The sequence below is a fragment of the Mollisia scopiformis genome, assembly GCF_001500285.1.
Source record: "Mollisia scopiformis unplaced genomic scaffold LY89scaffold_27, whole genome shotgun sequence".
Taxonomy (NCBI): domain Eukaryota; kingdom Fungi; phylum Ascomycota; class Leotiomycetes; order Helotiales; family Mollisiaceae; genus Mollisia; species Mollisia scopiformis.
In genome coordinates, this window is record NW_017263607.1 from 24973 (window position 1) to 37989 (window position 13017).

The window sequence follows — 13017 nt, forward strand, 5'->3', positions numbered from 1 at the left end:
TATAATTAGACTTAAGTACGTAGACGAGGAATCGATTAGGCTATCTCTTAGAATCTAAAAGTAAAGAAGAAAGAAAGGAAGGAAGCGCCGGAAGGCAGAGCATATATATAAGCGAGCGGTCACGTAAGTATTTCGTAGCGAGCACGTGACTCTATAACCGTAATAAGTTTAAAATATTATAAAAAGCATTCGAAAGTATTACGGATTAATATAATAAGTGTCGGGAGTATAGCCCAGGGCGCCTCTGACTCGGAAGGTGAGTACTGACTCGGTCGGATAAGGACAATCCGGCGGGTGAGAGTTATCCGCGTGATCTACTGTTTCGGGCCTCCACGTGGGTGTCGAATATTATGCGTACGAGTCAAGCCTCGTACGATACTCTGTATATAGCTGGCTTACTGCCCTTAGTTTTGAGAGCAGACTTAATACCACAGATAGAAGGAATATAACCTCATCGTGGTACGGTCTCATCCAAACGAATCACGTGATTATTAGCTGTATACTGCGTTTCCAACAGTGGCAACAAATATTAGTCTTTTCTTAAAATCCGGTTCAAGGCTCGGTAGTCTACGCAAAATCGTAACCCACCTCTTGGCTTTCGTACGAAGAGAACTAGCGTAGTAGCCAACGAATTGCTTACTTAAATAAACTACTTATTAAGCAAGCTAGTTAGCGTTTTTCGAAGCACTATAAGCTTATCTCGTAACATACTATATAAGAGACCCTAAGGTATAACTAGCTCTTTCCTATCAACCTTTTTTAGCTTGATCGTATAGTCTACACCGAGGCCTCAAAGAAGCGGAAGCTTCTTTGCTTTTGCTCGATTAAACGCCTTTAAAAACTCGAAATAGTGTAATAGTAGTTTTGTGTGAAGATCGGTCTCCTTTTTCACTATAAGAGCCTTTTCGATATCTGCTATTGTAGTAGAGAAAATCTCCGCTTGTCCGCCTACGTGCTTCCTTCTCATGCTTTATACAAACACTATAGCTAAGACTTAGACTAAGTTCAACTTAATAGTTGTAATACTTGTATTCTAGTTTCGTACGCTTGTCTTTTAGCTTCCGATTACTAAAGATAAACGGTCTACACTTAAAAGCACTTAGTTTTTTCGCATCTATAGCAATCCTAAGATCAAATCGTACGATGCTAGTTTTAGTGCTATATAAAAGAACGCTTTCTCTTCAATACACCCATCGATATTAGTTTGTATAACGGCTACTTCCTCTATTTTTCCCGCTTTTTAGTCGCCTACTCCGATTAGCTCTCATAAAGTAATCTTTATACGCATTAAATTATGTTTCTAAGCAAATCGAGAGTCGATCACTCCGTATAATAAGCACCCTAAGTCGACTAAAGTTTTAGTAAAGGCTTTTCTATTCACTAAAGTTAATATTAGAAATAGTAGCTTATTTATCGAAGGTTTAAATTCCTCCTAATCTTATACTACATCTTTTCTTTGCTTTATACTACGCTTTTAGCACAAAGCTACTCGTTTTCCGAGTCGCTATCCTTTTCCTTAGATAACAATAGCTTTGCTTTCTTAGTCTTTATAGCTAAGAGGGACACCTTTTATAAAGATTCTTCTTCGTATAACTCCTCGTAGTCTCGTACGATGTGTCTAGCTTTTCCATACTTATAATAAGTGCGCTTCTCCTTCTTCGACTTTTTTGCGTCCTCTAGTCTTTAAGTGCTCTTTATCCTCTCCTTTTATATGGCAGCTAGTTGGGTTGTCTTTATCGGCTCCTATTCTATTCGATTAGTAGCTACTAGTAGGTTGTCTTTCGGGTAGAAAGTCGGTCTCTAGCTCGCCTTTTCCTTTAGACGCATAGATTCTAAATTCCGGCTCACTATATGTAATTAAGTATAATAATCTACGTATGATACTAGTGTTGGGGTTGCTAGGAGTGTTTGTCGAATATCCATTGAAAGTCCTCGAGTTAGAAACGCTTTTTTTATTGTATTATTCTACGAAAGGCCTCCGGCTTTAAGCAGCGTTCGCTTAAAGCGGGCTAAATACTTCGAAAACGATTAGGTGCCTTGTTAAAAAGTATCTAGCTTCCGTACGGCTCGTTCCACGGATTTTAGGTCGTCAAACGTGTTCCGAAGTTGTATAAAGATTCCTTCTAAGGCTTGTTCATCAATCGGTGCCTTAGCTGTTGATTGGGCTAAAACCTAAGGGGTGACTTATCCTAGGGCAGCGCCCTTAAGTCGGCTATAGACGTACTAAAATCGTACGTTGTGAGGCTTATAGCTTATGTCGACCGCAAGCTTCGCCCGCATCTAGTCTAGCTATAGTCGAAACCTTGATCTTAATCCCTCAAACATCTCGGAGTCGGATAGTCGTTTGCGTTGTCGTTCCGTACGCAATAGTCCAAGCAAATCGTCTATCGTCGATTGAGCTCCACTTTAAGTGTTCGATCGACCTTCTAGATTTTGTATCGGATTTAGCATCCCTAATACTAGGGTAGACGCACTCTACACCTTAGCGTTCGAAGTCAATTGTGCTACATTTGGCATAACCGTCGATACTAGTGTAGCGATTCTCGCTAATTCTCTCGTACAAAGCTCGATAGCTTCCATTTGTTGAAGAAAGTGCTTTGCCCAAGATGGAACCTTATCCGTTATCCCTCTAAATGCTTAGCTTACTGTTTCCGAAATCTCCGGTGTGTCTAAGTTTATTATCTCGTACGACTTAATCGATAGGCGTACAATAAACTATTAAGACAGTTTGATCGAGTAAAGTGAGTTTGTTCTAATATCATAGGTTAGTAGTGCTATGCTTAAGCAAATAGTTTCCCTAAATACAAGAAGAACAAACTAAAGAGAAAAGTCTACTCTTAGACTCTCGTACGGTATTATATACATTGTTCTAGCTATGTATCCTTTAGTTGCTAATAGCAACGCAGGTGCCTTAGGCCTTTGGGCACTAAGTCTTTGCATAAGTCTCAACCCGTTACAATTTTTTATAATAAATAATATATTTATTAATTTAAATTTTTTTTATAAAATAATTAATTTAAATTTTTAATTTAAAGCATTATAATTGCGTAATAAAGAAATAATTATTCTTAGATTTTATGTCACGATCACGGGACCCATGGGCCATAGGCCCAGTGAGCGGGGGAACCTGACCACGTGATGGAGTCCGAGGGAGTCTGATGGACTCCCCGGGACTCCTGGACTCCAGGGAAAGACGGACTCCAGCACACGGAGAAACTATATAACCACTCAACTTCACTCGTTAGATAGGAGCTCGTGCTCAACTTGATTATTATTCTTGACTTCAATACTATTGCCGACTTTACTTCATCTACCATACCAACCCACGTGACCTTACTTCCAGGTAAGGCAGGAACCGTGACATTTTAATAATTTAAAAAAAAAAGTTCGGTTAATTTTGACGTGGTGTCACGAGTTATGCAATCTGCTATGCAATCGGCTGTAGTGTCGGTGGGCTAGCAGCACTCGATGACTGCAACCTCACGGTCCTCACCAAAATGTGGGCCGTTTCCATAAATCAATTCTGCACAGAAAAATAGAAATCTCGAGATGGTTCATGGAATCCCGTTGTTTTTTCTCAGCTGCTGTTCTTCCAGTGGCGTCGTCGTTGGACCAACACGACATCTCAGATATGCGAGCACCCGCTCAATCCAGGATCTCAGACCTTGGCCAAGCCCCTTCACCAGAACTCGACAACTTCAAACGGGTAGAATGAGAAATCGCATGCGATGCGTGTTGTCCAACAACTCAAAGCCAGAAAGCAAACGAGTACGTGCAAGTACGGCGAATAGAAGTCCAGTGTTGCCGTTTGCGTCAGTCACAACGCAGAACTCTCACACCGCACATATGCCGTCAATCGAGAGCAAGATTGGCTTTGATGACTTCCGAGGCGTGTAAATAGTGTGAGCTGATGCCTGTTCCTCGTGCAAACTGGATTCATATGCCTAGTAGAATCTGACGGATTCGAAACACTCGTCGATGTTGCGCGTTTGCATGGATGTCCAACTTCTGTAAGTCTCGGCATAAGTTTCTAACTGAGTACGGGTGTAGGCAGGCGCACAAAAGCATGCAGAACATATGCGTCACAATTTCTTCACGCTCGGATGCAAATGTTTCGGAATCAAATTCAAGAAATCGAATCTCGAATTAACCCGAGAGCAAAGCCCTGCTATCTAGACACTTTTCAGGGCTTAAAGGAACTTCATGATGCTACTGATATCAATAAGCACTTAGTGTCTCTTAATCTTGCTGCTGAGAAAAGAAAGCACTCACATCAAGGATGGAGATATCACTTCTTCATACTTTCATGCACGATCGATCGCCTTCAAACGAATATGACCCCATGCTGGCTCTATATGTGTGTACCCGCTGACCGCTGAAAATCAATGACTCCCCTTCTTATTGTCCGTTGCACTGAGATGAAGGAAGAGTTGCATATAAGAAGCAAGGTGACCCCTCTGCTTCACCAAGACTGTCATAGCCTCATTTTGGTGCCTTGATATCGACCAACCACTTTCCCATCGCTATGGAAACTCCCAACTCAATGCCTCTTCGCGGCAAGAAAGAGAATTCTGCTACCCTTGCAGATCCGGTCATGCTGGAAAAGATCGACAAGCTTTTTGCCTGCAATGTTGGCAATTACATTGATCTTCCCCAAATTGTGGTTGTTGGGGATCAGTCCAGTGGAAAGAGCTCGGGGTTGGAAGGCTTGACGGACTTGCCGTTTCCTCGAGACAGTACATTGTGTACTCGGTTTGCCACTCAGATCATCTTCCGACGATCATCAACAAGCAAAATCAGCGCCTGGATTATTCCTGCCAAGTCAGCCACAACAGAACATATAGAGCAGGTACGAACATGGAGCAAAGAGATCGAAACCTTGGACCAAAAGACCTTCACAGAGATTATGCACGAGGTATGTACCTAAGGATGTTTGGTTCAAGCCATGCTAAGATTTGCAGGTTCATAAAATCATGGAAATTTCCAATTCGGATGACCCAGGTCGTTCGAATACTTTCTCGGAGGACGTCCTGTGTCTAGAGGTATCTGGACCCGAGCAGCAGCACTTCAGTGTGATCGACGTTCCGGGAATCTTCAAGAGAACGACGCAGGGGGTTACCAACAAAGCAGATATGCAAATGGTCAAGTCTATGGTGCAGGGCTACATGGAGAATCCGCGATCTGTCATTCTTGCCATCATTCCTGCCAACGTTGACATCGCTACACAAGAGATTTTGGAGATGGCAGAAGAAGTTGACCCGGAGGGACAGAGAACGCTTGGTGTCTTGACCAAGCCTGATCTTGTGGACAAGGGCACTGAGTCTGGTGTGGGCGACCTTATCGAAGGTCGAAAACACCAGCTGAATCTAGGATGGCACTTGGTGCGAAACCCGGGGCAGCTTGAGCTGTCTGACCCGACTTCTGACCGACATGCACTTGAGAAGGGCTTTTTCGAAACAGTAACGCCGTTCAACAGGCTGGCAAAGGATAGGGTTGGCATCCCAGCCCTAAAGCTACGTCTACAGGAGGTCCTCGCTACTCACACCCGACGTGAGTTTCCGAAAGTAAGTAACTTATCCAACAGCTCAAACATCTCAGATCTCAGCTACAGCTACTGACCGACCCGCTCAAGGTCAAAGCAGAGCTTAACAAGAAGCTCAAAGACTGTAGAGCCTCACTTTTAAGCCTTGGTGCAAGTCGAGACACGACATCTGATCAGAGGGAGTACTTGATGGATATTGTGACTCGCTTCCAGAAAGTTACCTCACTTGCACTAGGTGCCAGATACTGGGCAGATCAGATCTTCAATGGACATCCGAAGCTCTGTCTAGCAACACGCATCGTGGGTTGCAATGAGACTTTTTCTAAGGCAGTCGAGATGCTAGGGCATACGTACGAGTTCGAGGTTAGCAGCACAATTGGTGGCTTGGATGTATCTGAATCGGAAATTGAGGGACGCGATACTTTTCGCACGAGAGCCATTGAACCACACAACGATATCGAAGACATCTTATGCGAGGAGGATGAGCTCTCTGTACCTTTGAAACATGGGATCCACGACTGGCTCACAAGTGTCTACAATGAGTCGCGTGGGTTTGAACTCGGGACATTTGATCCGTCGCTTCTTGCCATCACTTTGACGAAGCAATCGATGAAATGGGACAGTATTGCCTTGGGCTATGTCAGTGATGCCGCGACCATCGTACACAACTTTATCACCGATCTGCTTCAACTTGTCTGTCCTGACGATCGCGTTCGAAACGGGTTGATGTGTCTATTGATTGATGAGCTACTCGAGCGGTACAAGAGAGCAGTCGACCAGGTAAAGTTTGTCTTGGAAGTCGAGAAATCAAAGCCAGCAACGCAGAATCACTATTTCAATGACACTCTCGAGAAATGGTATGACCCCACTCCCTGACTGGAAGCTCTTTCTGATTGCTATACAGTCGACAGAAGCGGATGCAGGAAGCAATGTCCAAGAAATCTTTTGACGACTGCACACACGGTTCTGTAGTCCGACTCGACGACATCATGGTTCATCATCCAATGAGCAACGTTGAGCATACGGTACAAGATCTTCACGACATTCTACGTTCCTACTACCAAGTTGCTTGGAAGCGGGTAGTGGATGTGATCTGTATGCAAGCAACAGAATACCATCTCATGTCCGGACCAGCAACCCCATTGAGACTCCTCTCACCATCCTTTCTTGGCAAGATGACATCGGAGCAGATGGAGGAGATTGCAGGAGAGGATGCCAGGCAAAAGCGCCAGCGAAAGCAGCTCCAGAAGGAGATTGAAGAACTTGAGAAGGGTAAAAAAATATTGATGTGAATGTGTTTTTTTTAGTTTGCTGGTCTCTGGTATCGCGATGAATAGTCTCTATGAATTGTTTTGCTGGGATGGCCGTCCAACATTGATTGACCATGATATTATGTCACCGCTTACCAAACCACAGAAGTCTGTTCTTTTTCTCATCCTCCCTTTCTATATTCCCTTCTCCTCTATCTATCATCTCTTCTCCGTAGTCTTTTGCATTTTTTTCTTCGAGATTTTAAGCCACTGGAGAAGAGGTGGGTGCGCAACAGCTATGCTTGGATTTATGAGGGTGAAAGAGGTTACTTTGTTTCTATGGAAAGAGCTCTTATTTAAGGCGCTTGAGCTCGCTAGTGCTACCTAGGTACTATGGCGTTAAATAAGAGCACATGACTAGAATAACCACGAGACAAAAGCTAGCATTTAATACCGTAAGGTTAGTAGCCATTCTATTATTTTGAGCATTAAGAGTGGATGAAAATTGAAAATCAACTCAAATTCGACATGACAGAAGTGTCAGAATATGGTATCGAGAGCTTACAAACAAAAATATTTTAACTCCACAAGTCAATTCCAATTTACTAAAAACGAAATAACTAACAAAGAATTGCATGTAAATTTGTATGACTTTGACTTCTCTTGGATTTTCTCTCCTTTGTACTCGACAACCAAGTGCTGCTATAGTAGGCTTTAGGTCTCTGGATGAAAGCCATGGTCATGAAATATAATATCTCCTTTGCCCGCTTCCTTCTCGAGTGTGTGCACGCAAGCTTTGGAATAGCATCCATCATTTCCTGGTTCGCACAAACTAACGAGGTTAGAGAGGTATTTTGAGTCTGTTTTTACCAACTTACCAGAGATCAGGGTGCGCGCTCGAAGCTGGTCTTGGCCCTCGAGATTGGCCAACTCCTGCTGAAGAGTGGTAGCCATGTTCAATGACCCGGCCTCCCATCTTTGACGATCTCTCCTTGATTCACTAAATGTCTCTGTCATCCCTAGGCCATGGCGAACGAACATGATATACCGAAAAATCTAGCCCACTAATGTGAGCATCATTCAACTCAACTCAATTAGGTAACCAAATCGACTCCTTGCATGCGGCCAATCTGGTGCTTCTTTCTGACATCGATCTCCATCCTGGTCGAGAAGCTGATGCGCCGTTTTGATTGCCATATCCCACCACTCAATCTCGTCGACCTCCCGGAGGAGGCCAATTACCCGGTGTTAGTAGGCCCCTGATCTCGAGCGTCCAGTAGCTGCTTGATACTACCCAAGTGGGCTGTTATGCCAATTCCTGATGAGAAGAAGATGAAATTGCCATCATTTCCTGATAGAGGTGAATGGCCGTACGGCCCTTCAACGAAGGTTCTTACCGTCGTGGGAATTGCTCGAAGTCTTCGAGTAAATCCGCTCATGCGCTCTGTTAGGACGGTAATGATCCTGGCATTGCCATTGCCATCATTCTCCTACGATGATATGAAAAACGGATGCGATTCATGAAAAGACCGAAGGGACGTAGCTATTCGCAAGTTCATATACTGGCCGGCATGAATCTTGCATGGTTCCTCAGACGGAGCTCTGCAAGAAGAAGCTATTCTCTTTAATAGTATTGACATCCGCCTTCATCCAAAAAATTACTTCCAGGCGATTTGTCATTATTACAACAACCACCAAAACTAACACGATCATTAAGATTGTTGAGAGGCTGGAAATATTGAGTGGTTGCAGATGCATAAAGAGCACTACTATGGCGAAGATGGTCCCAATAAGGTGAGCTGTGAGAAACAATTCATAGACATGTCGACGAATGAATGGCAATGAGAAAACTCCCGAGGTAGCTAAGCAAATGGCAGACTATATAGTCTTAGCCTCGCCACTTGCTGAGATTGAGGTCAAGAATGAGGAGATTGAGGTATTGAAGGAGGAAATTGCTGGACTGGAGGACAAGCTTTGGGGCCAGGAAGAGCTGATTGAAGTTCCTTAGGAGAACCTTGATGACTGGTGAGGGAGATGTTGCATATGCATTTGCCTTACCTAAGCACCTTGTTTAGTCTGTCGTTGGATTGTAATAGATTACCAATTCACTGAATTTCGCTCATCTGTACTATACTCGAAGGTCGATAGTGTAAGCTCAGCTGCGCCATTATGGCCGCGCATTTTGGCCTATCACATGTCCTCGGAAGTCGAGGCAGGCTACGTGGTGCATCTCGAACTGCTTCGCGTCCCGGAGTAGCAGATGGAAGTGGTCTTTGAAGTACTGCGTTTCTCGGAACTTCATATGAGCATCAACACTCGTCCACCCAATAAGCACCACCGCTGCCTTGCCCTTGACGCCCTTATGCATCAGATCCTGATACGTGATTCCCGCCGCCAAGTCCATAAACCCCGGGATCGCAGTCGAGGTCCCGCCCTTGGCCCCGAGGCAATGCTGGGCGAATGTCACGACAGCATCGAGGTAACTGGCGGGTGGTGCGCCGTCGAAGTAGAAGGTCAACACCTCGGTCACCGGCGCCGCGAGGACGGTGCTGAGTTTGCTGGCGGGTTGGAAGTCGATATGTATTACTAGTAGGTTACCTTCAAGTATGCTCAGGAATTGTTGGCAGAATGGGCCATATGCGTCGGTGGCACGAAAATCATCATGGTTCTTCTTTTCGTCCCAGTCTGTGGAGTTATTCTAATTATTTGAAAACATGATGTGAATCCGGAGTAGGACGCCTTACTTTTACTTACCGACGAATAGTTCTAGATTCCTCGCATTCTCGACCCACGTACCAAACTTGATCTCCTGTGCGCCTGGTTGCTGTAAGACGGTGAGTAGGCAATCCCTCAGAACGTCTGCCGCGTTGTGATTTGAATTGCCAATATCGTAGCCCGGCTTGAGAGGAAAGACGCATAATTCGGTACACGGCGGCGACATTTCGAGACGGATTGCTGCTAGATTGATCGATAGTTACCTAGTCGAGTAATAATGCGACAGCGCGAAAGTGAAAGGGACTGAAATCTAGGCAGGTACAGTAAATGGTTTGCTAATGCGCTGCCTTACGGGGAAGGGGGCGTTGGGATGGGATAGGGGAGGCTTCGGCTCCTAACCTATTACAGGGCAGGGCATATTGCTAGCTGCTAAATCAGCAAAAGGGCGCTGGGATGGGGGGAGAAAGACAGCAGCACAAGCTACCCTACCTCTACCTAGGCTTCGGCTCCCTATTCCAGGGGCATATTAGTGCAGTGCCAACTGCCAAATCAGCCGAGATCGTGCCCTGCAGTGCCCTGCCCGTGCCCTGCCCTGTTGGAGATCATCCCCAGGGCCAGGGCGCCGGAGTCATTACCTACCTACCTACCTACCTACCTACCCTAAGGTACGTACCTAGCTAATTCGGACGCAGGTTCGGCCGCTAGTCTCCGAATGCTCACGCTCCCGGTCGGGATTGGTCATACGTGGTTTGTAATGCGCAGATGTGAATTTGGGGATCGCTGAGCGTACTATACCATCCTTCCCGTTCCGTTCCCGTTCCCGTTCCCGAATGCTGCTGCTCCGTCCCCGTCCCGGCATTTCTCTCCTCTCTTTTTACTTTCCGAAGTCCTCGATGTCCTTCGTTTTACCCAAGCCACTCCATACCCAAATCCTGATTTCGCCGCATTCCAATCCACATACATGGATACTAAACGTGGGATCCGGGGTGACGTTGAGCAAAATGGGAAAGAACAACAACATCAAGTACTACTACAACAACAACAACAACAACAACAACAACAACTCTTCAGCCTTCCAAAAGACCCCATAGCGATCGACGACAGCGACGACAGCGACGACGACGGCGCGGGCAGAATCGATGGAGGCTTTGATGCCTGGCTAGTTTGAGCGGGAGGATGGTGTTGCTCACTCGTCAGCCCGGGCTGGGCCAACTGTGAGTTCTCTGCCTCCTCGATGACCTTCCACTTCCGAGTTTTTTTTCACTCTCGCTACTGTATTGATCTCGGCGGCGATATGTTCAATATGTTCAATATGTTCAATTCGCTAACAACTGCAATTACCTCTCAGCCGTGGGTATCTTCCAGCAATACTACCAGGCGGGTCCCCTGAAAACCTACTCTGCTAGTACAATCGCGTGGATCCCGTCACTTCAGATCTTCTTCCTGTTCGCCATGGGGCCACTCGTCGGTATTCTGTATGATAAATATGGAGCGCGAACTCTCATCCTCGCGGGCACACTGCTTCACGTTTTCGGGCTCATGATGGCGTCTCTGGCAACGAAATACTATCAATTTCTCCTGTCCCAAGGAGTGTGCAGTGCTATCGGATTTGCAATGATCTACCCGCCTGGTGAGTTCGATTTCCTGACCACCATACCATTGCCGCTTGCTAACTAGGTATGTGATAAAGCAATCAGCAGCCTTGCCACCTGGTTTGTGAAACGGCGTGGATTCGCTATGGGCGTCATGGTGACGGGCTCGTCAGTCGGTGGCGTTATTTTCCCTATCATGATCAGTCGCATGATTGACAGCGTGGGATATCCTTGGGCGATGAGGACTGCGGCATTTCTCATTCTTGGTGTGCAAATATTTGCTGTGTTTACAGTGCGCCCGAGGACGAAACCCGTGGCCCGCAAGATATCTTTCAGTCACTATCTTACGCCCTTCACCGAGTACCCATTCGCCCTGTTGCTGCTGGGACTCTTCTTCCTGACTTTTGGCATCTACCTTCCGGTCGTGTACCTAGCATCTTCAGGGTATCAGGTGGCCCATATGTCCCAGGAAATGGCCCAATACTTGGTCCCTATTTTTAACGCCGTGAGGTAAGCTGACACTCATCTATGCTGTTGGCACTCGCTGATGATTCAATCTCTTGAAAGTCTCTTCGGCCGTCTCGTTCCTGGGTATATTGCCGACAGGATCGGCAGATGGAATACGTTCATCATCGCCTGCGCTTTGTGCGGAGTCTCAGAGCTCGCCGTCTGGCTTGTTGCAAAGACGTCGGCCAAGATGATCGGTTTCGCCGTCTTCTTTGGTTTCATGTCGGGAGCATTCACAAGTCTGTCTGGCGCTCTGCCTATATCGGTGTCGCCTGCGGGCGAGATCGGCTACCGCTTGGGACTCACATATTTGGCTTTCTCGATCCCCGGCATTACTATGGGAGTCATTGGCGGTCCAATCATCGAAAGCTCATCGTTCGGTTGGTCGGGCGTGGAGCTATTTGCGGCGCTCACATGTTTTGTCGGGTCTGCAATTACGTTATATTCGAGATGGCTCTACACCAACAAGAAGTTTTTCGAGAGATTTTGAGGAAGGCGGAAGAGGCACTCCGGATTTACTGATGGCGACGTGGTAGAGTGTGGACAATTTCTGCAGAGTAAGAGGAATTTTATCACACTCGGCAATCTGCACTTTTCCACCCCGATCACCAACTCCATTCAGAATGTCAGCAAGACACAGGAAAACGTATTGAGCAGAAGAACATAGCGGGAGGATAGGGCGGGACAATGCCAATACGAAGTACTTCGTATTCCAGGCGCACGGTTGCCAAATGGACTGATTGTCACTTCCGTAAGATTCAGGTTACTTTCGGTCGGCTGATAAGCCTCAATCTTATGCAATAGCCGGGAATAGTTCTCCGCAAGCTTCGAAATCCCGGCAGGGGAAGGGGCGCCCCACGTGATCGCAACGCCGTCGGCTTCAATCCTTGCCAAGAGGCTCCCAGCAACCAAACTGTCGGGATTTGTGGCTTTGTGGCTTTGCTCTTGTTCGATCACGTGTCACTCACTCAGACCATCAGCTAAGGTACCTACCTACCTAGGTAGGGTCAGGGTCGCACAATTACACGGTGAGCAGAAATGCAGAGCGCAATCATTCCGCTGTAACCTTATATTGTCACATCATCGTTGCTGGCGAGCTACCGGGGCCCGGTCAGACATCTTGTACTCGGAACTCCGTCGCGATTAGCAGAGGAGATGTGTCACCCCTCTCACTGCTCCCACACCACGCTCAAATCCTTCCAAATATTTGGTGAGGCGTGTGTCATTTGTGTTGCTCTTATTTTCATTCTGATGTCGTACGGTTCAAGTGAGTATAAGTAGTATAGGTCTTGTGGTGATTACGCGGTTGTGAAGTCTGTCGGGCCGGACCGATCCTCTTCTTTGCTCGTCTATACTTCCAACTTCCCAGGTTCTCTGCCTTTCAGCCCTATTGATTCCTAGCAATCCCAGG

The 13017-nt window shown here is 46.2% G+C and overlaps 5 protein-coding genes across 5 annotated transcripts; 3 read left to right on the plus strand and 2 right to left on the minus strand.

Annotated features, from left to right (window-relative positions):
- Nucleotides 1-4543: 4543 nt before the first annotated feature.
- Nucleotides 4544-6834, plus strand: LY89DRAFT_700964 (uncharacterized protein; the record flags this gene model as incomplete). Its single annotated transcript, XM_018217157.1, has 4 exons — nt 4544-4915; nt 4962-5564; nt 5633-6399; nt 6447-6834. 4 exons carry the CDS (start codon nt 4544-4546, stop codon nt 6832-6834), a joined length of 2130 nt encoding a protein of 709 aa, XP_018064237.1.
- Nucleotides 6835-8030: 1196 nt separating this feature from the next.
- LY89DRAFT_597262 (uncharacterized protein) lies at nt 8031-8282 on the minus strand (the record flags this gene model as incomplete). The annotated part of the gene is made up of 1 exon (XM_018209970.1): nt 8031-8282. A coding segment is annotated over one exon (252 nt), but the record flags the coding sequence as incomplete, so codon positions are not given.
- Nucleotides 8283-8959: 677 nt separating this feature from the next.
- LY89DRAFT_675407 (uncharacterized protein) lies at nt 8960-9733 on the minus strand (the record flags this gene model as incomplete). The annotated part of the gene is made up of 2 exons (XM_018213504.1): nt 8960-9477; nt 9547-9733. The coding sequence occupies 2 exons, from the start codon at nt 9731-9733 to the stop codon at nt 8960-8962; spliced, it is 705 nt and encodes a 234-aa protein (XP_018064239.1).
- A 698-nt stretch (nt 9734-10431) lies between these two features.
- On the plus strand, nt 10432-11115 carry LY89DRAFT_689792 (uncharacterized protein). The gene is made up of 2 exons (XM_018215973.1): nt 10432-10721; nt 10856-11115. Exon 1 carries the CDS (start codon nt 10469-10471, stop codon nt 10673-10675), a length of 207 nt encoding a protein of 68 aa, XP_018064240.1. The 5' UTR covers nt 10432-10468; the 3' UTR covers nt 10676-10721; nt 10856-11115.
- Nucleotides 10876-12332, plus strand: LY89DRAFT_689793 (MFS general substrate transporter). Its single transcript, XM_018215974.1, has 2 exons — nt 10876-11609; nt 11667-12332. Exons 1-2 carry the CDS (start codon nt 11338-11340, stop codon nt 12094-12096), a joined length of 702 nt encoding a protein of 233 aa, XP_018064241.1. The 5' UTR covers nt 10876-11337; the 3' UTR covers nt 12097-12332.
- Nucleotides 12333-13017: the final 685 nt, after the last annotated feature.

Bases quoted from the DNA above. Each gene is read 5' to 3' on its own strand.
- LY89DRAFT_689792 (XM_018215973.1), top strand. From the start codon at position 10,469: ATGGATACTAAACGTGGGATCCGGGGTGACGTTGAGCAAAATGGGAAA.
- LY89DRAFT_689793 (XM_018215974.1), top strand. From the start codon at position 11,338: ATGAGGACTGCGGCATTTCTCATTCTTGGTGTGCAAATATTTGCTGTG. The intron at 11,610-11,666 runs GTAAGCTGACAC...ATCTCTTGAAAG, and splicing joins CCTATTTTTAACGCCGTGAG to TCTCTTCGGCCGTCTCGTTC.